The sequence below is a fragment of the Poecilia latipinna genome, unplaced genomic scaffold, assembly GCF_001443285.1.
Source record: "Poecilia latipinna isolate Pla-1442-1.1 unplaced genomic scaffold, P_latipinna-1.0 Scaffold312, whole genome shotgun sequence".
Classification (NCBI taxonomy): domain Eukaryota; kingdom Metazoa; phylum Chordata; class Actinopteri; order Cyprinodontiformes; family Poeciliidae; genus Poecilia; species Poecilia latipinna.
This window is the reverse complement of record NW_015112928.1, coordinates 261-24,806: the sequence shown is the minus strand read 5'-3', so window position 1 is coordinate 24,806 and position 24,546 is coordinate 261. Positions and strand designations below refer to the sequence as shown.

The following is a 24,546-nucleotide window of genomic DNA, read 5'->3' as shown; positions in this document are numbered from 1 at the left end:
TAATAAACAGTCCTTGTCTCCTATTTCACGCACAATAATTGTTAGTGAAAGAAACAATGCTACTTTAAGAATATCACAGCAACTTACAACTCACTAAAAGAACTCTGACCTATTTCTCAATTTGGAATCCATTTCTCATTTGATCTAGCATTTGCAAGCAGCATCTGCAGCCACTTAAAAAAGTACTCAATTATATTAATAATGACAAATTACAACAAAAGTGTTCAGACTAATGCACCTAACAGTATAATGCTTAAACAAATGCAACAGCAATTTGCGTATGAGGTGAGTTAATGCCTATACTCAAATACACAACCATAAAACCTTTAACTGCAAATCAAGCAAATTCATAACACCAGTGTCCAAGAGTCACAAAGATGCATTTTCCATTTTATCCAGGAGTCTCACCAGGAAAAAGCAGGACTGTCAAGGAAAATAATGCTTACCAAGCATTTATCACTGCCTTGCCGACAGCTACAACCTGCTTTTATTTATCCTAGGCTTTTTTTTTTTTAAGCCCCTGTCGCCCACGCACAAATGCTAATAGCACAATAGCACTTTTTGCTCGGCTGTGCTTGTCTAAAGGTAAAGGGAGACCCATCACCTCATCATTCCCATCAACTCCTACTCCCATCCCAGCTATGACCCTGCAAAAACATTGTTTAGGCTCCGCTTAGATGTGCTCTAACGGGCCTGAATGGTAGCAGGATGTAGCCCCTCCGTGGGGGCAAACAGTGAGAGGCGCCTGTGAGTGCAGCATGAGTGGGTGCTCTCCAACGTGTGAGTGCTCTCTGCTGGCAGCGAGCAAGTACTGCAGCTCAACGTGAGAGGTATCTGGGCCACTGATTTCAACACAACACGCTCTCCCAGTGACTGGTGGCGGTCTAGTGGAGACTGTCGGTGTAAAGGCTGGATGAAGGGCAGCGCATTCATGGCGCTTCTGTTGCTTTATAGCCCAGACAAGGGGTGGCAGAAATTGATTGGCTGTTTCTGCAGCTACACTTTAGAAAAGAGAATCTTTTATTACAGCCTATTACACCAGCCCTTTTATTATAGTATATTTTGTGCTTTTGGGGGCTTGTTTCTTCCAAGGTCTGAACTCACCGATATAAATATTCAGAAATATTCAAGAATAGAACGTGTCAAAAATAGAATTGCATGTTTTATAATCGCACAAGATGTTAAATCCTAAAAAGCAAGTGTAGTACAGTGACCTCCACTGGTCAGACTTTCTAAATGCTGCCTTTCTTCTTAGTTATTTTAGGGAGTAAGGGTTAATGGTTATCAGGTGTGAGTGATATCAGATTACTTTGAGGTCTGACCTGTCAATTCCAAATGTAACACCAATCCTGAAACTAATACATGTTTCGGATACATGTATTAGTCTAACAGGTTTTTTATTTTCTATTTTTACCAGATTATCTCCATTATTGTGAAAAAAAAAAAAAAAAAAAATTATATTTATATATTTTTATGTGCTTAGAAAGTGCTTCAAGTGTTTAAAGTTCTTTCTTTATATATAATCAATGAAAATAAAATAAAATAAAATATTTTTAAGAGTCTAATCAGCTGATCAAAGAAAATAAGGAGAAAATTGGCTCATTATGATCTCGGTTCAGGTGATTGGTGCATCTCTAGGTTTCTCTTATTGCCTAAGCTGAAAGTGGCAAACCCAACAACGTTTGGTGTAAAAAGCAGAAAACAATTAGTAATTTCTTTATTTTTCTATGAAGTGTGCTTCCACAATGACACATTCAGAGAAGAAAAGAAAAAATAATCCTTCTGATGTGCCACATTGCTTTTCTTCTTTTTTCTTTTTTGTTTAACTTAGCTCACTGTTGGATTTTGTAGCAGAAAGACCACTCCATCCCCACTCCTGCTCTCGTTTTTATTTTTCCTCCTTTTCCCTCCCCTCTCTCAGCTCACGTCCCCCTCCAGCCCTCCATCTGTCTTTTAGGTGAATCGTCAATGCTGCAAACGCAGCCCCCACCTCACGCGAGGCAGAGGGGAGGGGTCTAAAGGGAGACAGATAGAGCTTCTGATTTTGACACATAGTGATTTGAGGTCGAATGCTTGAGCACATCCTGTTGTCCAAACCAAAGCTGTAAACCACTAATGGTTGAGTCAAGGTTTTTGTCAAGCAGGCTCTAGGCATGGCACTTATTATCCCGTTGGACGGCTGCGCCCTTTTGTTTTGTCCGTCTGCACGTGCGTTGAGGATGTTTTCTTTTTTTTTTTCCTGGGTGGAAAAGGGTGGGTGGGTTAAAATGGTAAGTTAAAAACCTGAACTGAAAAATAAGAAGGGAGTGGCGTCTAAAAATGCCTGCAGAAGAGAAAAGCAAGATTATTCCCTCCACAAGAGGAAGCAGCGGCATGCACTCGCATACAAAGGGGAACAAGTGGTCTTTACATGGAGTGCAGCTGCTTATTAAGACTCACTCCTTCGTGCATTATTCTTTTCATCCCCACTCAACCACAAAGTGATTTGACTGCAAAAGATTTACAATGGGGAAAAAAAAAATCTGTAATAAATGTTGCAGATCAGCCGCCTCCCTGCAAGTTATAACACAATAAACAGAACAGTCCATAAAAAGTATCAGACTGAAAAACGCTGTGTGGGAGAAAGCAAAGCAGAGGGGGGAAAAAAAAAAAGAATATGAAAGACTCCAAATCTCTCCAACTCCATAATGGAGAAATGAGCGCATATAAATGTGTTAAGAGTATCTCCTTGCATCTTGTATAGACTGCATGTTTTTAATCTGTAAAGCTTATTAAGGCCGAGTCATTACTATGCAAAGCAGCACCCAGAGCTTTTCTCTCGCTTTTCAGCCGGGAGCAGTGTTTGGCCAATAGCACTGGCCCCCCGCCTCTCATTCTGCATTCATAACATGCAACATTTGCACAATGTATCTCTCAAAGGCCCTGAATAGAAGGCCTTAATACTCATGTAAACAACTGCAAACCAATTACTTAATGAATCGAGCCCACACATAATGAGGAGCTTCACAAAGGGCTATAAATGCATTTTTGTACCAAAGCCTCTGCTTTAAACTACAATCCCTCTGCTGTAGTCCCAGGCTTAACAGGCAAATCATAATTATTGTCTAAGACAACAGAGACGGAGCCATTTTTGTATATTTCGAGTCCAGCTCCGTCCTCCTTTTGAAGTCACTCATCAGCTCGCTGACAAAATAAAGCAAATAATTAACAAGCGGGAGAGGAGAGGAGGGAGAGGAAAACACGGGATGACAGGGGAGGAAAAGGCAAAGAGGGATGAGGAAGGGGCAAGAAAGACGGAGAGAAGGAGAAAAGCTGCAGTGTTGTGCTTCTGTTGAAGTGTGAGGCTTCCAGACCACTTGTGGTAGCAATAAACTGCAAAAGTAGCTGTGGTAAGGAAAATGCTTAAATCAGAGCACAGCGGAAAAATTAGAGATATCTGTGCTACGACAAGGGGAAGATTAGGATGTCTCTCTCTCCCAACTGAGAGGAGATTACAATGTCAGGCATGCCTAACTACCCATTTGTCCTATTTTACTTACACACACACCTTATGTCTCACCATTGCATTCGGGATGTCAGCATTTTGCCCAGCAAATTTTGTTTAATCACACACTTTGTGGATTCCACATGCACATCCCTGACTGGGAGGCAGACACCACCTCAGAAGGGCTTTTTTTTTTTTTTTTTTCCCAAAATTGGCTCATGTTTATTAAATACGTTGGTCAGTGGAGCTGGCAGGGGCAAGAGTGAGGAGGACCACAATAGAGCCAGGCCATTAGACCCTTCCATGGACTAATAGGCAGACTGGAGCGCTTGTTTGACAGGGAGATACAGACTTCAGCCCTCGTGTCAGCGTGTTGCCCAGTAATCACATGAAATCAGAGAAGATTATTCCTCATAACGTTTACCCAGCCATTACTAAAGCCCAAATGGGTCTGTGGTGAAGAGGCGCTCTGAGGACCTAAAAAGCGATTGCAGATTTGATGAAGTTGTGTTGATATTCAAATGCAACCGAGACGGTGTGAGCTTCTGCTGAGCCAGTTATCATTAGACGGTAAATAATGTTTGGAGGGTGACAAATGAGAGGACATTTGTCCTTATCGACTCTCGAGTCCCCTTCTTCTGAAACAGTTTTCGGTGATTCTGTTCTTGACATGATCTGTTTGCATTCTGACAACAAGGCTGGAAACAGTAGTATTACGGCTCCAATTTATTTTTCGTGGCAGCTGATTTGCTTTTGAATCCTGGAACCCTGGTTGAACCCGGCTAACAGTGAGTAAGAGGGGCTTTAGGGGCCTTTTGTCTTTGTAAGCGAGTTAATGGGTGGCGCCCCCTTGATCTTATGGAAATGAACAGGGAATTATGAGAGCCGCCATGCAAATGTACATCAACCACTTTAGTGTCTGGTGGCCCATTTCCTGTGGCCCGTTGAATAACAACAATGTTCTTACCGAGGGTAAGGGTCTTGATGTGAGGAGCGTTTGGCCCTCCCCAGGTCCTCTTCATGGCCATGATTTATTCCTTAAAAGAGCAAACAAGCCCAGATAAAACCATTTGATTCCTGATTGATCTCATCACAGACTAATTCACCGTCCATACTTGCATTCATACTTATAAGGAAGCTCAAAACTAGTCCTGGGCTCCTCTTAATATGCACAAATGAGGAAACAAGAGACATTAAGATTTTAAATGATCAAGTTGCAGTCGCTCACCCGAAAAGCTGCTTTCCTCCTCCTCCTCTTCAGAACTCGGCAGTCTTTTCTGCATGGCTGACTGTTTAAGTAACTGATATGCTTTTGTCTCTGCTCAGGGGTCACACACACAGACACAAACACATACAAAGTCACGGTCACATATTTGCTTAAAAGGCCGGGTTTCTGACTTCCACAGGTTTTAGTGTTTGATGAGGCGACATGATGAATTTTGTTTTAGTTGTTTTTTTTGGTTCACTGCTGATAAGGGAGTGAGATACCCGTGACTGAAACAATATCTTGGGAAACAATATCTAAGGGGAAGAAATGGTGTTTATTGGGGGAGAGAAAAAAAATACAAATTTGTGATAAATTTCAATGTATTTTAATTGGATTTTTAGATGATGGACCATCAAAGAGTAGAGCAGTATTGTGATTCCAGCCTCTCCTGTCACATGTGGATTAAATCCAAAGTTGTGTACCATCTGCATATCGGTTTATGACCGTTAAAATGCTGTGAGCTAGACTGGATGACGGAAACTGATAAGTGTAAAAGCACTTGGTGTCTTCAGAATGACTAGAATAGATCTAGAGAAGTTCATACCACTTACAGTTTAAAGATTACTAATCATTCACTCAAGTGATTTGGTGTTTCTGACACTGGCTAGGAGAAAAAACAAACATATGGGGGAAACCTAAAAGCTGGAAAAGACTTGAAACTCTGCTTCGTGTGTGATTGCTTATGTCATCACTTTTAATTATTTTATTATTTTAGTCTTATTTCATATCTTAGATGTACTGTTTATAAAAGCTCATCAAGGGACAAGTCCTGCAAATCAACTTACGCTATAAGCGCCATGACACAGGCATGGGAGCGCTACTTTATTCAGTTTCTTTATTGTGCGTCTGTCCCTGTCAAATAAACTTAATTAATAAATAAATAAAACTTGGTCAGAACTTTAATTTCCAACAGGACACCGACCCTCAACAAACAGCCGGAGCTGCAATGGAATGATTTAGATCAAAGCATATTGATGTGTTAGAATGACCTAGTCAAAGTACAGACTTAAATCCAATTGAGAAGATTGGCTTGGAAATGTTCACAGACACTCTCCATCCAATCTGATGTAGCCTGAGTTATTTTGCATAAAAGAATGAGGGGCAAAAATCTGAAGATGAGCAAAGCCGATAGAGAAAAGTTTGAAAAGATAATTGCATGACAATTTTTCAAATTTTAGTTTGTATAAAATTATGAAATCCATGTTTCGTAACTTCTTTACGACACAATTATGTAGAACATTTTGTTGGTGTATCACATAAAACTCCATTAAAATATATTTCAGTTTGAGTGTCTAACATGACAGAAAGTGAGAACTTTCTATACCAACCTTTTTTAAGGGGTGTCAATACTTTCTAAGACAATGTATAGTTGGGGTGATTACTGAAACAATATTCTTAAATAAAACAGAAGAAGGCCATGCAAGTGAAAATTATGTCCACATTTGAAATCAGGAAAATAATATTGTGATCTCTTGTGGCCAAATCTATCAATACCTAACTAGTTTTAAAAGTAATTATTCAGTTTCTGACACTGAATAATACAAAATTTATTTTTTTGCTGAAAGTGTTGACATAGGATAGCAATCTCCCAGAGCTCTTTGCGCAGCCTCCGTTTTTACATCTACCCACTAAGGCTACAGGTACACATCTCTGAGCAATTACTCTCAGTTCCAAGGTCATGGTATTTGATTGCGACACTGATGTTGCTCAGAAAAGCAAAATCTTTTCCTTGCAAAATCTTTAGTAATTTTTTTTTTTTTTTTTTTTTTTTTTTAAGCTGGTTATAGCTCTTTTGATTAGGTGTACAATTTCAAACTGGACTCATTTTGCAGGCTGTGGACCTTAGGGATGCGAAGACATGAAAAGCCCAGTTGGAAATCGGACAGCCACGGGTAATGTGGGAATGGCTTTACATTTCAGAGGTGAGCTGAGGGATGGGCACACCAACTGCTTCCAGGATGCCGTCACATCTAGTACTTTTTCAAGTCCAGCCCTGCCGGAGCATTGTTTAGAAGATAATGAGAACCGATGACAGATCTTCTGCACTGCCTACACTGGCGCCCTGACAATTAAAGCAAACCGCATTATGCCGGGCCAGCGAATTATGAGTCCTGCCAAAATTCATCGGACCAGGCTGGAAACACTGCTAGTGTTTTCTTGGGAGATAATTAGAGAGAACTAGCATGGCTCTTCAGGTGGGACTTTGACCCTGGATTCACCTTGATCATCCTGCCTCAGCCATTGTGTAAAGGAGCCCATTATTCACTGCAGTGGGAAGAAAAACAAACCACAACATAAGGACAGTGTGAATGCTGAGGCACCAGCAATGCCTTTTTACCTCTAATAGGACCACTTTCCACCAGGCTTTTGTCCTGGCTGTCCTCTTCAGTGCTTTGTAGTTCTGTAAGAAAGGAAAGCACACACTGAGAAGCAACGCAAGGGAGAAAGTGAGTCTTGGGCAAAAATTGGTAAGGGGGTCCTTCTTTATATCTGAATGAAAGACTGCATAAAAACTGGCAAAGTAAATAACATGTTCTTTGCAAACATGCTTTCCACAAAAGAACATGCATGTTTGTCTGTATAAAAGAGTCAAAAAAACAAAAGTAAAATAGCAATGAATAAGAGTTTACATCTATGAAGAAGATCAAAGAAACTGTCTATGGAACCTGAATTGAACGATTTCCAGCTTGTTTGGCCTTGACCAGTGGTTGGCTTTTTGTAAGCTCAAAAATCTAGTCCTTTTGGGTGATGCGTTCCATGTCATTCTAACCAAAGCAGTCTTCAGTGTGGATGCTGTTACTCAGAGAACGGTACTTAACAGTCGCTCTTCGCCGCATCAGTGAAGCAAGCGGAAGCAGAGACTTATTTAAAAAGAAACTATTTCTATGACATGTCAAAACATGCCTGAGGTTTGTTGAGGCTGTAATATGGCAATAGAGGGTAAGGCTTTCAGCAGATAACAGGAAGGCTGAAGAAAGTAGAACACTGCTCCATTTTATTTTAAGCTTTTAGCCTCCATCTGTAAGGGAAAATCCTGGATTCCAAACATGATAGATACAGAAAAAGAGAAAAAAAAAAGTATTGTAACAGTTAACAGGAAGGATGAACCAAGGACAGCAACATTGCTGTATTTGACCTTTTTAAGCTTCAGTCTCCATTGTCATGGAACGTGCTGGGTTTGACAATGATTTTTGAAAAAGCCTTTCAAAATCAGGCAGCAAAAGTAACACAGACTGTTAAGTATTAGCATAAATTGAAGTGAGCTTAAAACTCTGCAATAATCTAACCTTACTAAATGGTTAACTACCTGGTAAAATAAAATAATACAATTAAGATTTATTGTGATAAGTAATGGTTTTTGTAAGTCAAGATGCGTACTTCTGCTGTCTAGTCAATTTTTCCACTTAATTTCAATAAATAATATTTTTGAAAATATGATTAAATTTTGTCTGTCGTCTACAGAATAAGTGCACTGAAGAAGACTATTAGATAATGTGACTATTTATTTACTGATTGTATGTGACATGTACTGCCAGAAAAACTTGGATCATTTTTTAAATAATTATATAATCTCTTTTTTATTGATCTCATAAAAATGACAAAATATAGTCAGAAAATCTTCAGTCTATATTGTCTATTTATAAATAAATGTTAAAGAAAATGCCCTCTAACACACCCAGTGGGACATCACCTCTGCTTCTCATATTAATAACTGATGACCGTTTACTGTGGGAAGGTTGAAATAATTTTTTTTTCTTTACTTTTATTTATTAGTTTCTGGAGAGAAATTTGTGGAAAAGAAAACACCAACAGTTGACAGTGGCATAAGAAGCAGAGTTCAAATCTCGGTTCAATTGGTGCAACCTATAGATCTGATTACATGCAAGAACTTATTAAAATGAATTAAAAGCTCTGATTTTATTGTATTTTTTTGTACTAAGTGTATCATTTTTTTTTGCATACAACTGTATTAGAGCTCTCACTGTAAGCATGATGTGCGATATAAATATCTGCAGTTACCTTGGATGTGTTGCGTGTGTACCGATCGGGAGGGCTCCACGTCTGCGTCCGCCAAGGCGGAGGAATTATTGCACAAAGAAGAAGAGTCACTCTCATCCTCTGCTGAGGGGCCCTCCTCACTGGACCGGGAGAGAAGTGCCCTCAGCAACACTTTGGCCTGCGCACAGCACAAATTAAAACCACCTTCTTAATTGTTCTCATTTTGTGAAGGAAGCGTCAAATTGAACTTTGGCCATGGCTGCTCACGCCGAGGTGCAGCCATAATATGTGTTCATACACCAACATCCAATAACCTTAAAGTCCCCTCACTCGTTTAACAAAACAAAACAAAACAAAAAAAAAGATTATTTCTCACGCCGTTGCGCCTGCTCTCCCCTTCAATCACTTTAGCTTTTCTCACTCCCTCTCTTCTCATCCATGAGATTAGAGAATTTTCTAAAGAATGCAATCACCCTGCATGTGCAACACGTTTCAGATATCTTTCCTCTTGGTTGAGAGGATCGAGACAAACTACTCTCCTTCCCGCCTCTTCAGCTCATTTTTATCTCTGTGGTGATGAGGATACACAATTAAGAGAAGCTGTTCAGGGAGATGCCACACACAGATTTCCTTTCTCCACACCCAAATCAAATCCTGCCATCATGATCTCTCTTTTGTGATCAAAGGCTGCCTCTCAGCCTTGGACAGCCATTTGGAACTTTAAATGAACGCTAATATGAAGGGGATGATCAGGAGGATTTTGACAGTGACAAAACTTAAGTGCATTGTAATTCGTTATCAGCAGGTCACAGAAAAGATCAACAATGCGAACGCTTTCATTTTTTTTTTTCAGAGGAGGAAACGATGCAAACACACGCCGATCTGACTTTCCCGCGAAAGAAACGGTCTTAATCCTTGTCCATAAAATCCCTTTTTTTTTTTTTTAGATTTAGTTAAATGTACCGTGTGTTGAGGGCTTTCGCTCATCCACTGCATTTTAAATATCAATGAATGCAACTGTTAGCACTTGAATATTCAAAGGGCCACTTTGAGTGTGTGCATGCGAGCTGCATGCTCCCATTTGTTGGAGTAGCCAGGCTGCGTGGCAGGACGTGAATGGAAATGTCTGTCTGAGCCCATGTGCAGAGAGTGAGCGGTCGTACGGGAGGACAGAGGGACATAAAGAGAGAGATGGGGGAGTGGAGGGCAGGAGGGAGGAATAGATGGAGCGAGACTCAAAGCAATAAAGGAAGAGAAAGATTTCACTCAGCCTCTTTCTGATGCACTTGGATACAATGATGTAGATGGCTGTACCCCTCTTTCTTTTGTGAGTTCATATTTTCAAGAGGCTCTACAGCCTTCCTCGTTGCCTCTTTCATTGAGTCGGGTGTACTGCAGCAACAAATTGAAGCCACAATAATCCCAGTAATATGAGTCAAAACAAATGAGCAAAACACAAGGGTCCATAGCTGGACAGTGATCGTAAACAATCTCATGTTGATTATGAAAGTTTTCGCACCCCTTGAAACCTTTCCGTATTTGCGCAGCAAACTAATGAAAGAAGGTGCTCCACAGATGAGACCAAACATTAATATTTCAGTGGAAAAGCAAGAATGGAGGCAGCAACATCCCGTCACAGATGACATGTTTTATCATTAATATTTTTTTAAGTGTCGTTTTTGTTTCCAGGTTACAACCTTGAACTACTTTACATTAGTCTATCACAAAAATCCATTCTAAAATACAATGAAACCAGTGGCTTTAGTGTGACAAAATGTGAAAGCATTGTATGAATACTTCTGCAACATGAGTGTCAGGAAAATGTCAAACAATAAAAAAGAAGAGAAAGTTTTTAAAAAGTAGATGTTTTTTTTTTAAAACTGATTCAGCTGATGAGTAAAACCTTAATTAAAAGCAAGTATTGTCTTAATAGTGAACCATTTGAGAGTGATTTGTAATTACTGCTGTGTGAAAAGGCTCTCCATTAAAAAATAATCTCATGAGCAGGAAAACCAAAACTTTCTTCCAAGGGCAAGCAAAACAAAAAAGAAACAGAAGAATAATAACAAGCCATGTCCGCTTGTTAAAAATGGGTGGATGTGTTATTACTGCATGGCTCTCTGTGTGCCCTATGAGAGAGTATGTGTGTCTTTGACGCTACCTGCTGGCTGTAGTCGGCATCACGCTCCAGCAGAAGCGGCGTAAACAGTTGGACCAGGCGCTCAGTGCTGAGGACACGGCTCTCCTTGAGCACAAGGGCGTGCTTGAACCAGCGATCCCACAGCCGAGCCGCATTGGGAGGGAGGCTGGTGCTGTAGTTAAGGTGGGGGGTAGGGCAGCAAGAAAAATGAACAAAAAATGTGCCTTCTTTAGGAAAAAAATGTAAACAAAGATCATGAGCATAAGCAGTCATAAATGTGAGCAAGTTTGACTAGACCAATTACATTTGATAGGTTAATATTTCTGCAGATGTTTTGTGGAAATTATATATTTTTTTTCTGTAACATAACGTCTATAAACAATGTCAGAACTATAGATTATCGATTAATTTCCAGTTAACACTGAATAGACACAGATACCGGTATGACCTCAGGCTGAAAAGCAGGATAGTAGGTCGAGGTCAACCAATTGGCATCTCCAGAGGACGACGCTGCTGGATGTGTCTCTTAGAATTGGAGTATATAATAGAAAAGGTCTCAGTGAAATCAATAGGCTAGTGAAGCAGAACATAGATTTGGCTCAGAGTATAACTGCGCATTATCCAAAAGGACTGGAAGTCGCAGATAGGGCATTTTAATTTACTCATGACATTCACCCATGCCGTGTGAGGTGACACCAAAGATGACCTTTCGGGTTTGTGGACAAGGGAGACCGATCAAACTGTAACATGCGATATCTCAGAAACTGCCTTTGGTAGAAATAAAATAAAAGTAAAAAAGAACATACAGCGAACTTTCAGTCTGCAAAGCAGATTTCACCTCTGCTGTGAGAGAATGCTTTTAGTAAAGAAAACTATTGAACTCCAGCTATTATAGCAATAATGATTTGGATGTCTGTTTTAAAGCTATTATAAACTGAAGAACCTTTGTCTATTTCATTTTAAAAAAATAATAATAATAAATAATCTTATTAATATAAATTAGTAAATATTTTAGCTAGTAAGCTAAGAGATTGAAAACAGTTTTGCACAATTGTCATTGTAAATGCATAATTCAAACAATAACAAAAACCCATTACTGAGACAAAATAATTCAGCACTACTGCAACAATTAACAAAATTCAAACAGAAATACCTCTTATCACTTTTGAGGCACCATGATAGTAAAAAAAAAAAAAACACCCACTGACGCTTACCTTATTTCATTAGGCTGATGCGCTCTCACCAGCTCCTCTGGTAGGACGCAGCCCTTCTCCGTGCTCCATGACAACCTCCGAAGCTCATGAAGGACGACAGTTCCACATGCTTCAAGGTCCTCGTCAATCAAGCCCGCGCCATCGTCACAAAGGCTGCCCGATATATAGAAAGCGGTCAGCTATTGCCATGGCGCCCTGAGGTGAGCCCCAGGCCAGCATTGCGGAGAACGCATCGAAGACAAACAAACATCCTAAACGAGCATAATCATAAACATCAGCGCGACTAAACATTATGAGGGTCGTGACACCAAACGGTCGCACAACTGACGGAGGTAAGTACACACTATGTAGTTAGACAGCCCTGTTCTGGTGCAACATTTATTCTTTTATGCTTTACGACAGGAGCAGCAATTATGGTAAATGATTCATGCTATGAAGTATAAAAACCTTATGAAAAAGAAGCCCTGTCTAATGAAACACATTCCCTGTCCTCTATCTCTATGACTCCCAATAACAATCGAGCCGGGGTGGTTACTATAACAATCCCATGCGTTTGAAAAACCCCTCAGAAATAAAGACGCACGCCTGATGGTGATGACACTTCATCTAATGTGAGAGCCCTCAGCAGAAGGATAATATGTTTTTCTCGTCTGCTCAAACTGCTCCACAGCTATTAAATAAATTTACATGGCTTTCCATTTAGACAGGGGGAGATAAGATTGTAAAGTTTGAAGAAAGACAGGAAGGATGTACCTGATAATCCTATTGAGTTGTCTCCCATCTATTGAGGAATCTCTGTACACGTGGCTCTGCTCGCCGTGGAGTCGCCCTTCGATGCTGTCTAGCAGATTAAAGAGTCCTTCCAGGGAGAGGCTAAAAAAAAAAAAAAAAAAAAAAAACATTGCAAATATTGTGATGAAAGGAAATAAAAAGTGGAGGTCATATAATCGATTTGGTTTGAAATTGTAAAAGGAAACAAAAAAAATAAAAGGATGCCATTTGATCCAAAAATCTGACACATTTTTTTTTTTTTTTCCCAGGCAATTTCCTTGAGATACTCAAGGACCACCGGAGAATCCGGCCATCAAAACGTGACGGCAACAATGCAGGATTTCAACACTTCACTGTCTGTTGATGGTGCCACATGTAATAACAGGTTGCACAGAAAAGCTCTGACACCTGGCACTCAAAAAGGAGAACTTCTGTCTGCTGCTGTAGTAAAACGCAGGCTCAATCCTGTCCAGTTAAATTACTTATGCAGAAAATAAGTAACGTAGTATTAACCAGAGTGAATTTATAAACACAGTAAAAGCTCACAGAAAAAAATAAATAAATAAAAATCCTAAAAGAAAAATAGAGGGGAGTCTGGGTGATTTCTTTTGGTTGAAGATTTAAACTTTAATCTGGCCTAGTGAGGCTATGAAATGAGAAATGGATCCCTAATTCATGGGGATATGCAGAATTCATCTCTTTCTTGTGCATTAAGCTCTGGGTGGCCCTCATTGAATTCTCCCAGAAACCCCAACAGAGACATTCTGAGCCGCCATCCTTTAAATAGAGGCCGGAGAGAGTTTATGACAGTCTGTAATAGGCTCTCAGGTTAAGGGTCAGCAGACAATTGCTCCCCCTTTTTTCCGCAGATTGTTTCCTGGTAACATTCTGAAAGAATAGGCAAAACATGTGTCTTAGGTGTGCCACAAGTTGTTCAACTTTATTATTATAGAAAACATCTCGGAGATGGAGAGAGTAAATTAGTGAATTTTCTGCAAATAGTCCAGGTGTATATCTTTACTTTGTATGCTGCTGCTGTTCACAGGATGTTTTAACTAGGTGGAAGAGGTCAGCAGTAATACTGTACAATACACAGTTCTGACTTGGGTAATTTTTTTACCACACAGAATTGGTCCCGAAATTGAGTGATTAGTGTCAGGAGGAAGCACACTGCTCGCACAGATGGCAAAAATAACTCAACCAAACTGACAAATACAGCCACAAATAGTCCCAACACAGCTGTGGCTTTAAATATTGTCCATGTTCCACAATAAGACGATAATTCAAGAGACAGACTCTGTTATTTATCTTCTTATTGTGTCCTGGTCTGACAGCTTATGCAAACAGTATGGGAGGTTCTGGTTGCTTTACTGTGTTGGGCAGATTTTATCAACAAATGAGAGCGAATGGGAAATCACATCTATTACAGGGACAAGCAGGACTAGAGGGAGAGAAAATAGAAAATGGCCAGAGAATCAGAGAAACAACAATGCCAGTCACAACAAAAACAGCAAACAAATGAGAAAAGTAAAAAACAATATTAAGCATGGATCTGTTAGCAGTACTGAGGTATTGAAAGGTTTTTAAAAGTTCTGGTTTCAAAGTACCAAAAAGTTCCATTAGGTTACATTGAAAACACTGAAGTGTCCTGAATTTTCTCCAGTTGCATGAGAAAGACTTATAATTTTTTAGTCCCAGAATGACCTTTGTGGTGTTAAACCTAAATGTTTTTTTTTTTGTTTTTTTAATGATATAGGCAATATGGCTCACTACCCTGGGTGGCATAGTGTCTGGGGCGGCACAAGCACCCAACAAACAGCAAAAAAAAATATGAATTTGCCTGGAAGATTTGAAAGAAAGATTCAACCAGGCTGATACTCATGGAAAATCACCACCAGTATCTAATAAGCAGACAGCAGTTTGCAGAGGGACAAAAAGCTTTAATGGAATGCAGTGCTTATTATACATTATATAGTGTATATACATGTATGTCTGAATATACACAGTACAATACATGCAGTATATTCCTTCCTTTACCTTGCATGCTCCTACAACGACATTGTGATTACATAAGAATTAATTATAACTAATTCTGTACTGCTAACATGATGTACTGCTCTTTAATTTGGACTAAAGGCGCTTGGCAGTACCAAAAAGCCTCGAGACATTGTGCAGTTAGGTGAAACTGTATTTGTGAGGCGGACACACTGGGGCCATTATGAGAAGAAACCCAGGCAATATTTCAGTCTCTCTCAGTCTGTCCGGGCTGGAGGAAGAAAATATAATGGGATAATCTAATGAATTGCTTGGGACTGGGGTTTGAATAGAAGGAGCGATATAAACTCTAACCTTAAGGGAGAGGGAAAGAGAGGCAGACGATAGACGCTGGATGTTCTCTGAGCTTTACATCAAAGCCTCTGGTTCTTTCCTCAGACACAGAAGCTCTCTGTGTTAACAATGGTGGCAGCAGCCCCCACCGTCGTCTCTCCATTGCAGGCTAACTGCAACTCCTCTTAGGGTCACAGCATAAAAAGTATGCTAGACCACACATAAATGTGCCTGCTGCATCATTAGGGGGGGAAATATAATCTTTCAAACTCCTTTAGAAATACACAAAGGCTGTACCAACTTTTAAATAATGTGCTTCCAATTAGACAGTGCTCAGAAAGGTTTGTGATATTTATAACAGGTACAGTAAGCAGAGTATAATCTATAATGTAGCATAAGGGGAGAGTGAAGAAAAAAAAAATAAACAAATATGTTTACAAATGCACAAAAATAAAGTGGTTTGTAAAATGCACACAAGGGCCTGCTTATATGAAGAGGGGAAAAAGCAGAAGCACTGTGTGCAAAAACATTCACATGGGGTTTTCTGTGACTCCGACTCCATCCAAAGTGATCCTTCAACTCAGAAGCCATCATCACGCTAAGGATTTGTGGCTGTAAGTGCTGTCCACATGCCCACCCTCCAGAACACTCTATGGTGCCACAATTTCCTCCTCCAGTGGGGACTTCCTGAGGTCTCTCAAGCAGAAAATTGCTCTGTTAGAGCATTATCTTGGATTATGGCAATATTGTTGTGGACAGGTCCTGAGCTCTCCCCTCTATAAGATGCATCACTGCCACAACAGCCACTGCTAATGCGAAGCTGCAGACAACACTGTGGCATGGACTGTGACTCCCTCAGCTCCTCTCTGTCAGCCCCAGATTTGATACTTGCAAAGAACTTCACCCACTATCACTAACTGCAATGTGGTTCAGGATGAGCGTGCAGAACATTCTTTTATGCAAGCTTAGCTTAGGTTTTTGGAAAAAGGTTCACTAAGTTGTGCCAATTCTAAAAGGACAATGTACTATAACAGAAGAAAACAGAAAAAATGTGCCGTTGTCAGTTGGTTTTGATTTATTTTGCTGGTTTGATGCAAATAATTTAAATAAGAAAAGAGGAAAGTGAATCCTTCCATAAACCAGTCCATGTGAAAATGTCTCTCATGACACAAAAAAGGCATAAAGCCACTGATTAGATTTTTTTGTTCTTTCCCATTTTTCTTTGTGTTTTTATCAAATTGTTCCAGGTGTTTTCTTGTTTACGTACACATTCCTATTTAATTTATTCCTGCTTCCATTTCGTGCCTGTAAACAAACAATTTTGTACCAGTTTTCATATTTTCTATATTTCCGTGTAGTTCAATATTTTTAGGAAATATAGAAGTATACTGCCTACAAAATCCCCTATTTAGGCTTGTTGACTTCTATAAAATATGACAGATTAATACTCCAGATAAGGCTGCACAACATATCATGAATATAGTATTACTGCATCTACATAGTGAATTAATATATGTGTCAAAGTACCATAAGTTCACCCTTTGCATCTCAATAGGATAATTCAGAATGGAGTCTGTACAGAATGCAAACACTTGACACTGATTACAGTAATCAAGGGGTTAAAGGTCACAGTAAAATTTGGAAGCATAAAAGAGAGAATTAAGGAAATGTGAATTTATCACAAGATCACAAGGATTTTCTAACATAACACAGAACGTCTGATGATCAAACAAAAACTTTGACCTTCTACTAATAGATGTTGTTTAACAGAGTCACGTATCCAAATTTTATTTAAAAAAAACTGTAAGATATATTGGAAGCACTTTGTACAGAAGAGTGGGCCCAAATGATGAGAGAGATCAGAGAGATGATGTTTGTGTAAGGAATATGTAGGGACACCACTCAAATGGAAAATACTGAAAATAGAACAAAGTCTTAAGAGTTAAAGTCCAGAAGACACTCACTATCACTGTTCGCCATCCATCATGTCTTGGGGGCCATCAAAAACATAAAGTTCAACCCCTTGTATTTAAACACAACTTGAATGCTATATTAAAAGTTTCTTGTCATGTAGTGTTCATGACTCGATGATTAGCTAAATTCACATCCCTCTTGTGATGTCATCAACCCAAACACAAATAAGGAAGAAATGCAGATTTCTTTCTTCAGTGCAAATCTTATATTTTGTAAAACCCTGAATAGTGGAAATCCATGCAACATTACCCAGAAGTACTTTAGCTGTCAGTGTAGCTTTACAGGTGAAAACAAAACAACATTGGATAGTCTCTTTAAAATTTCAGAAACCAAAACACTTCAAACATACTTTACCTTTTCAAAGTCACCCCCGGTGTTGAGGATTCACCGTTTAACCGCTCTGTGTTCTTAGACTCATCAGAGTGGGGGGATGAATCAGGACGATGCTGTTTGTGATCACCACTTCCTCTGCAAGAGGTATTTCTCTCTGATGCTGCCTCCACTGGTAAATCCTCCTCGAGCTCCGATTGTGTCAAAGAAATTGTCAGGTCACTGGAACTGCTCTCTGACAACTGCACATCTGAGCATGATTCTCCAACACTCTCACATTTTCCTGAATGTAAACAACCCAAACAGTATCACTTGTTTTTTTTTTTTTTAAGAAAAATATAAAAAACTTCAAAGGGCAAAATAAAGTGCTAAAAACTGTTTCTGTGAAGGCAGATAAAAGCTACAACAAGGAAGTAAGGAAGAAATATCACTGCAAACCTGATGTCTCTTGAGCTCCTTTTCTGAAAGTGGTTTCAGGCTTCAAATGGCTAAGACCTCTCTCTTCATCTCCCATTATGAGAGGCTTGCGAGCCACCTCTTGGGAGTCAGTGGGTTCTGCAGCGGGATTCTTAGCCATCGCAGGGTTACCGTTGCCGGGAAATGGATTCTTCTCAGACCTCGTCAAGGTCACCAGAGGTGAAGCTTCTCGTTCATCATCACTTGCAGAAGCCACACAACCAGCTGCCGCTGTTGAGGCGCGAGCAGATGGGAGCAGCCCCGACACTCTTTCATGTTTGTCACTCAAATTACAGCCGTCAGGGGAATCGTTTGAGCTTGAAATGTCATCTGATAAATGCGCTCGCTTACTGGCGGCATCCTCTCCGCCAACTCTGAAGTCCTTCAAAAGGCCACTCGGTAGACGTTCGCACGGCTGAACGCTGCGATTGGGCGATCGCTGCACTGCTTGGTGTGAGTGTACACTTGTGGTGCCAGCTTCGGCATCATAGCCCCTGGAGGTCTGGCGGTCCATAAAAATTTCCACTTGCTTAAAGTTCTTGCTGTTGTCCCACTGTCGTCTTTGCACGGCTTTAATCTGCATTCAGGAAAAGCAGAAAAACATTCATCTGGAGTTTTATTTCTGAAAAGGAAAGTGTTATTTAACACATTTAGAAGTGTTTTGGTAAACTATAATCAAAAGTTAAATTATTTAAACAATTCAAATAACAAATCCCATACAGTATACAGATTCATATCTGGCAGGACAATATATATTTAACTGCCATAGAGTAAAAATCTAAAGGTCAACAATATATTTAGTCTGTTGGATGAACATAAACTCTCCAAAATCCCCAAAGTGAATGTATTTGATTTTAGACGCTGAGTTGTGGGAACATTGTAATGAAGAAAAAGCAAGACCTTAAAACCTTCATCTCAAAATTTGGCATGAATCTTACAAAACATGTTTTTTTATATCATAAGACCTACTTAAAAAAAAAAAAAAAAAAAAAAAACGATGTCGGCTATTTGAGCCATAAGTCCAGGTACTGTAAAGTATATAGAATCAATACTTTGGTTTTGGTTTCCTTTGTATTAATAACTGTTTGGCACTGGAGGAGATCAGAAAGTGGCATTTATGCTGGTATTTTTGGCACAGCATTGGAGAATGTGGCAGCATTAATTCCAGCTCAACTATAAATTAGCTTCTCAACCCTCCACGTTCCATGCAAACTCTTGGGTATTGCTTCAAAATTTTATCTAGGCAGCTTGTTTTTCCCCTTCAACTAAACTTTCCAAGAATAATCCTTGCACACAGCAGTCTGAACAGCCAGATTTTTAGCAATGACGTTTCATGCCTCATCCATGAAGGATGCCAATGACTGTCTGCTGGATAACTATCAAGCCAGGAGTCTTCCGAGTGATTGTGTATTACAATTATAACCAAAATTATCAAAATTACGTTTATTATTGGTGCTATGTAATATTAAAGTTTTCCAAAACACAGAATTTTCCATTACTTGTCAGCCATAATAATGGAAAATGAAAAGGTTTCAAATTCCACACTCTGTGAAATTAATCTCTATATGATTTAAGTAGATTTGCAACTCACATAAACACAATTTAAAATAATACCCTTATTTATTGAGATTCACTTGCTACATGTCGCCAGCCTGATTCATAAGAAATGTAGTTTATTTGGGCAAAGGTTAGAGTTTTATTCTTACTATTTTTTACACTAATGTGTCAGGATCAATGCTTTAACTTTTAATCTTGTGAAAAATCCTTTAGACAAGTTTTGATTCATGTCTGCAATGTCACCAAGAGGGAAGAGAGAGAGAGAGAAAAGAGCAAAAAAAAAAAGCCTCCCTCCAAACATAACAACAAAAAGCGTAGCTTCTGTTTCTTTTCTGATAAGAGTCTTAAATACCAAACAGTTAGCTGCTTAATAACATTCACTGTAACCCATGCAGCCTGCCCAGCAGATCCACAAAGTAGGTAAAAAAAGAGGAAAAGTTAATTTCTTGGCTGAGTGATTCCATCGGTAGCTGCAGGGCAAAGTAGAAAGTGTTTCACTAAAGTAGCAATTGATTCTTCTATCAATCTGCGGCACGCGTGTGCTCTTCCAAGGAATGTATTAAATATGAAAATCATATCCCGTTATCATCTGTCTCCAGCTTTCAGCCCGGTAAGCTTTCCTTAATGAATGCTGCAGCCTGAGGGACATGCACACTGCCAGCCAATGGCTTGTATGCATAATGGAGTGACGGTACCATTTTGCTCATTACAATATCGACAGGCTGAGGGAGTGGGGGTTGGGGGGTGGGGGGGGGCTGCACACAGTTACAAGTGACTGCTCTAGACAGCATGCTCCAAGTTATTGTGAGATGTCTTAGACATTTCATCTAAAAGAGCTTTAACTGCTTTAAGTGAAGGGAGAAAGCAGCTATGGGCTTGAACTACACTGCTTGTGCAGATTCCCCAGCAAGGATTAGACACCTGTGCTATTACAGATACACAGTTTAAACGTAGACTCCTCTACAGATTTACCAGGCATAATGTCTGCTTTCTTCTGTTCTCCTAAATCTGAAAACAGAGCCCCGATAGAGCTGTCTGTAATTTGCATAAAACTTGTAAACATTTTTTAAATACGAGCATCGAGCACGAGTTAAAAAGAACCAACAAAATAAGCACAAAATATAAAGCAGCAGCACAAAAGCAACAAAATGTAGCATACACAAGAAGCTTGACGGTCTTATCCCAAAAAAAATTAATCGCACCAAAATATGAACAGTTTTCACCTTTGCTGCTTCCAGCTCCTCTGTCTTGCTGCTCGCTTCAGTGAATCTGGAAATCTTTTCTAAGAAGTCAGCCTGTATAAAAAAAAATGTATTAAATAACCAGATACAATATAGAAAAATAAACATATTCACACTGCATTAGAAAAGGAATACCTCCATTAACAGTGCTCAATATTATACGACTACAAAGAACCTAAAGTGGCAACCTTGGAGCAGCAGGCTATCAGTCAAAGCGAGTTTACTCAAGTGAGCGTGCCTGGTGTAGAATAAGATACTCTCCTTAACGTTTATCTGACTGACTGCCTTAATCTAAACTCACACAGTAATTGTATTTCAATCGAACAATAAATCTTGGTTTAGCTCAAACATACACTTTTTTTTAACATGTTTTTTTATTTTAAAAAGAAAAAACCTTCCCCAATTAGTGTAGGAATATTTCTTTTTTCAGGTGTCATAATCATGGTAATAAAACCATTAATGCAAGAGCGATGCTAAAAATCGCCAAAACAAAAACAAACATATAGGGCTCAAAATCATTCAGAGGAAATAAACCAACTGCTTGAGGGGAGAGAATGACTAAACCTCTGGAGCACTTCAGAGTCTCTATATTGGGCAATTAACTCAGTGAGTCATAATTAGCCAATTTTGTTAATTTGATATTAAGCTGTCAAGCACTGTCATTGAGTTTTAAGTGATAATCTGACTGGCTCATTGTTTTGTCCCTTTTTCATTTGCTTGTGGTGATAAATTGCACTGTTTGAGTGTTTACTTCGCTCACATCAAGCCACTGCGAGCAATTTCAATGGGCTACTTGTCTACTATGCATTTTCTAAGTAGTAAATGTACAATGTGGCAATTAAGCTAATGTGTGCAAAATGTGTTTGAAGTAATCTTTTTCTTTAAGTCATTTGTTTACCGCTAGAGGTGTTTTTTAATCAGATTATGAATAAAATATTTGCTCGGGTTGGGGATTTTGCAGTCTGTTGATAGTGCTTTTATCAAGGGAAAATCTACATAAGCAATCTGAAACTGTGTTATTAAATACATAGCAGTGTCAGTGAATGTAGTACCTTTTGTTGTTGCAGGGGCCCATGGTCAGAACTGTACTCCTTCATGCTAATTTCCATGCACTCCACATCTCTCTTAAGCTGAAGGTTTCTCATTTTCGCTCGTGCTTCCCTGCCACAGATTTCTTTGAGATAGCTGCGCAGTTTGGAACACTTTATCTGCAAGCTGAAGGCAATGGAGAAGTGTTATTCAAGGGAAATATTATCTGAGAGCATTGTCAAAAACTAAGAGGTAGACCTCTCATAAGAAAAGGTTAAGCACAATATGATTTAAATTTGAAGCTTGCTCAGAAGCCTCATATCAACATGAGCTTTGCTGTTTTGACTTGAAATGTGAATATGAATGAGACTGAAAACACCCTGCTAAGGCTCAGACACCATTTATAATACTCTTGCTAAGTTGTCGCTGTCATTGGAATCCCCTCCTTGTGGTTTTGGTCGTTTTGTACGTAACTTTGCCAGGTACAAAATGGAGCTATTACAATGACATGTTAGCCAGATGCAAATTTTCATAAAGAACAACCTTATATTAGGTACCTTTTGCCTCATACTAACAATGACCTCTCCGTTGTTAGAAAAATAATGATTCATAACACGAAGGTAAAACTGTTTCTCACCAAAGGCAAAGACTTAAGCATTTTAAAATTATTTTTAGAACAATAAGAATAAAATCTTTAGAAATCAATTTATACTATTGTTTGATACTTTACTGAACGGCTGTTTTTGTTGCAATGTAGAGATTTCCTCTGGAGAGTGAATAATAATACCATACAGCACACATGTGCAAGCAAATGTGAAAAAATAAATAAATAAACAAAATAATAAAAAAGCAAAAATGAGAAGTTCAAATGTCCACATATTCTTATTTTTGTCAGCTGGTGAAACTTACATTCTTGCATCTGATCTGGAGTAAGCAAACAGCTCCCTCTCCAGCTCCAGTCTGTGCTTCTCACTGCATAAAGGCATGAAACAAGTAAACAAAAGGTATCATTCTGGTCAATTGCCCCTTAGTGAAATAATGACCCCCTCTCATACCCACCCAATTCCATGTTGTCCCTTCTTACATTCATATTGCGTCTGTAAACAAACCTTTTCCGTCCATATAACTACTTAACCATTGCATATAATTTTGTTTTTTCTTTTGTAGGAGGTACACTTACATAAAACACTTAAATGTCATGTGTATTGTACTTTAAACTTTTTACACCTGCCCATTTGCTTTGTACGAATACGGTATAGTAAGTCCTAAACGTCCGGTGGTAAATAGCTCCATTTTGTACCTGACAAAGTTACGTACAAAACGACCAAAACCACAAGGAGGGGATTCCAGCACCCTCAAAGACCTAAATAGCTTAGCACATAAAAGGTATTTCTAGACTAATTATTAAGAGCATTAACGCTATTATTTACTAGCATGCAGTCTCATAAAAGAAACACACAGTAGCTCAATCAATAAACAGAGATTAACTTTGACAAGTATTCAAGTATGAACACAAGAGCAGCTCCTAGGTTTACCTCCGTTAGCTTAAGTTAGCCTCAGAGATAATTAGCCCCTCAAATTCGCCGCATAGCTAGCCCGAGTCGCGCGGCATAAGGACACCACCAGGCGGCAGAGATTACAACTCGAGCCCCTAGTCTACCTCGGCCCGACGCTCCTGGTAAGAAAGAACAGAGAGGAAGCTTACCTTTTATGCATGTTTTGCTGAATAGACGCTATCTTTGCATAGTAGCGGTCCTCGCTGTAAGTCGACCCCGCCATTTTTACCGGCTTTGGAGCCGCAGCAGAGCCGAGACCAGCAAGGGTAGGCACAAGGAGGAGGCAGAGAGAAAGGCGGTTGTGTTTACGGTGGTTACCATGAGAACGACTTCCCAGAAACCTTTGCTGGTAAACACAAAATGCACATGGTCTATTTTTTTTTTTTTCGAATTAACTCTTTGTGCTAGAAACGAAGTGTCTTCTTTTGAGAAATGCATATGCAAGTGCCTAAATGCCATTTCTGATTATCAAGAATTATAACCTGACTTTCTTAAATATCATCCATCAAAAGCCGTTGTCTTTTGTTTGATAAGCGTTCCCTTCTCTGTCAGAAAAAGACTGATGTCTCGTTTTCACAGATAATGGCAGTTTCCTATTATCTTTAGACAGCATCTTGGATCACAGTTTATCACTGACATTTCTCAAAATGTCATGTTTTACCATGTTGATCTTGATGAAGCAAACTTGTTAAAATAAGATAGCATAGCATGTTAAAAACTTGTTACTATTATCATTATACCCTCTCTCTCTCTCTCCATTATGTATTAAATTATGACTTTTCCTTTTTCCTCATAAGTGCCTTTTAGAATTTACAGAAACATAGCCTCAATGATGTGCCAAGAGAAACAAGTACACAAATACACACACACCTTGAAAAGGCATTTTAACATTTTGACAGGTTACCATAAACGTAAGCATATTTTATTGCATATGTGGTAAACCAACAGAATTGTGTTGCCTTACTGTGAAGTAAGATTCAAATCAAAGCCCAATATTGTTCTAAAAATGTTCACAGATAACAATCTGAAAAGTTTGGCATTGATTTGTATTTTGACCCCATACATAGATGCTTTGTTGAGCCAACATTCCGCACAATTACCTCTGGACATCCTTGGGGTGTCTCTCCACTGATTTTAGACATGTTGAGACTGAAATGTCTCACAATTTATTTTAGTGAAATTGCTCGAGCTCAGTCAGAT

The 24,546-nt window shown here is 39.2% G+C and overlaps 1 protein-coding gene across 3 annotated transcripts in view; it reads right to left on the bottom strand.

Moving 5' to 3' along the window:
• The window catches only part of kiz (kizuna centrosomal protein), a 29,226-nt gene extending 5,635 nt beyond the window's left edge, over nt 1-23,591 (bottom strand). The window contains exons 1-13 of one of the 3 annotated variants that reach the window (XM_015034795.1): nt 23,496-23,591; nt 22,700-22,762; nt 21,814-21,976; nt 20,744-20,815; nt 17,946-18,540; nt 17,532-17,790; nt 12,858-12,977; nt 12,105-12,257; nt 10,912-11,062; nt 8,772-8,928; nt 7,090-7,152; nt 4,713-4,802; nt 4,452-4,521 (exon numbers count right to left, since the gene is read on the bottom strand). In XM_015034795.1, coding sequence (XP_014890281.1) covers nt 4,452-4,521; nt 4,713-4,802; nt 7,090-7,152; nt 8,772-8,928; nt 10,912-11,062; nt 12,105-12,257; nt 12,858-12,977; nt 17,532-17,790; nt 17,946-18,540; nt 20,744-20,815; nt 21,814-21,976; nt 22,700-22,762; nt 23,496-23,569 — 2,030 coding nt within the window. In that variant the 5' untranslated portion in view covers nt 23,570-23,591. The other 2 variants (XM_015034796.1, XM_015034797.1) reach the window with 2 other exon arrangements.
• Nucleotides 23,592-24,546: the final 955 nt, after the last annotated feature.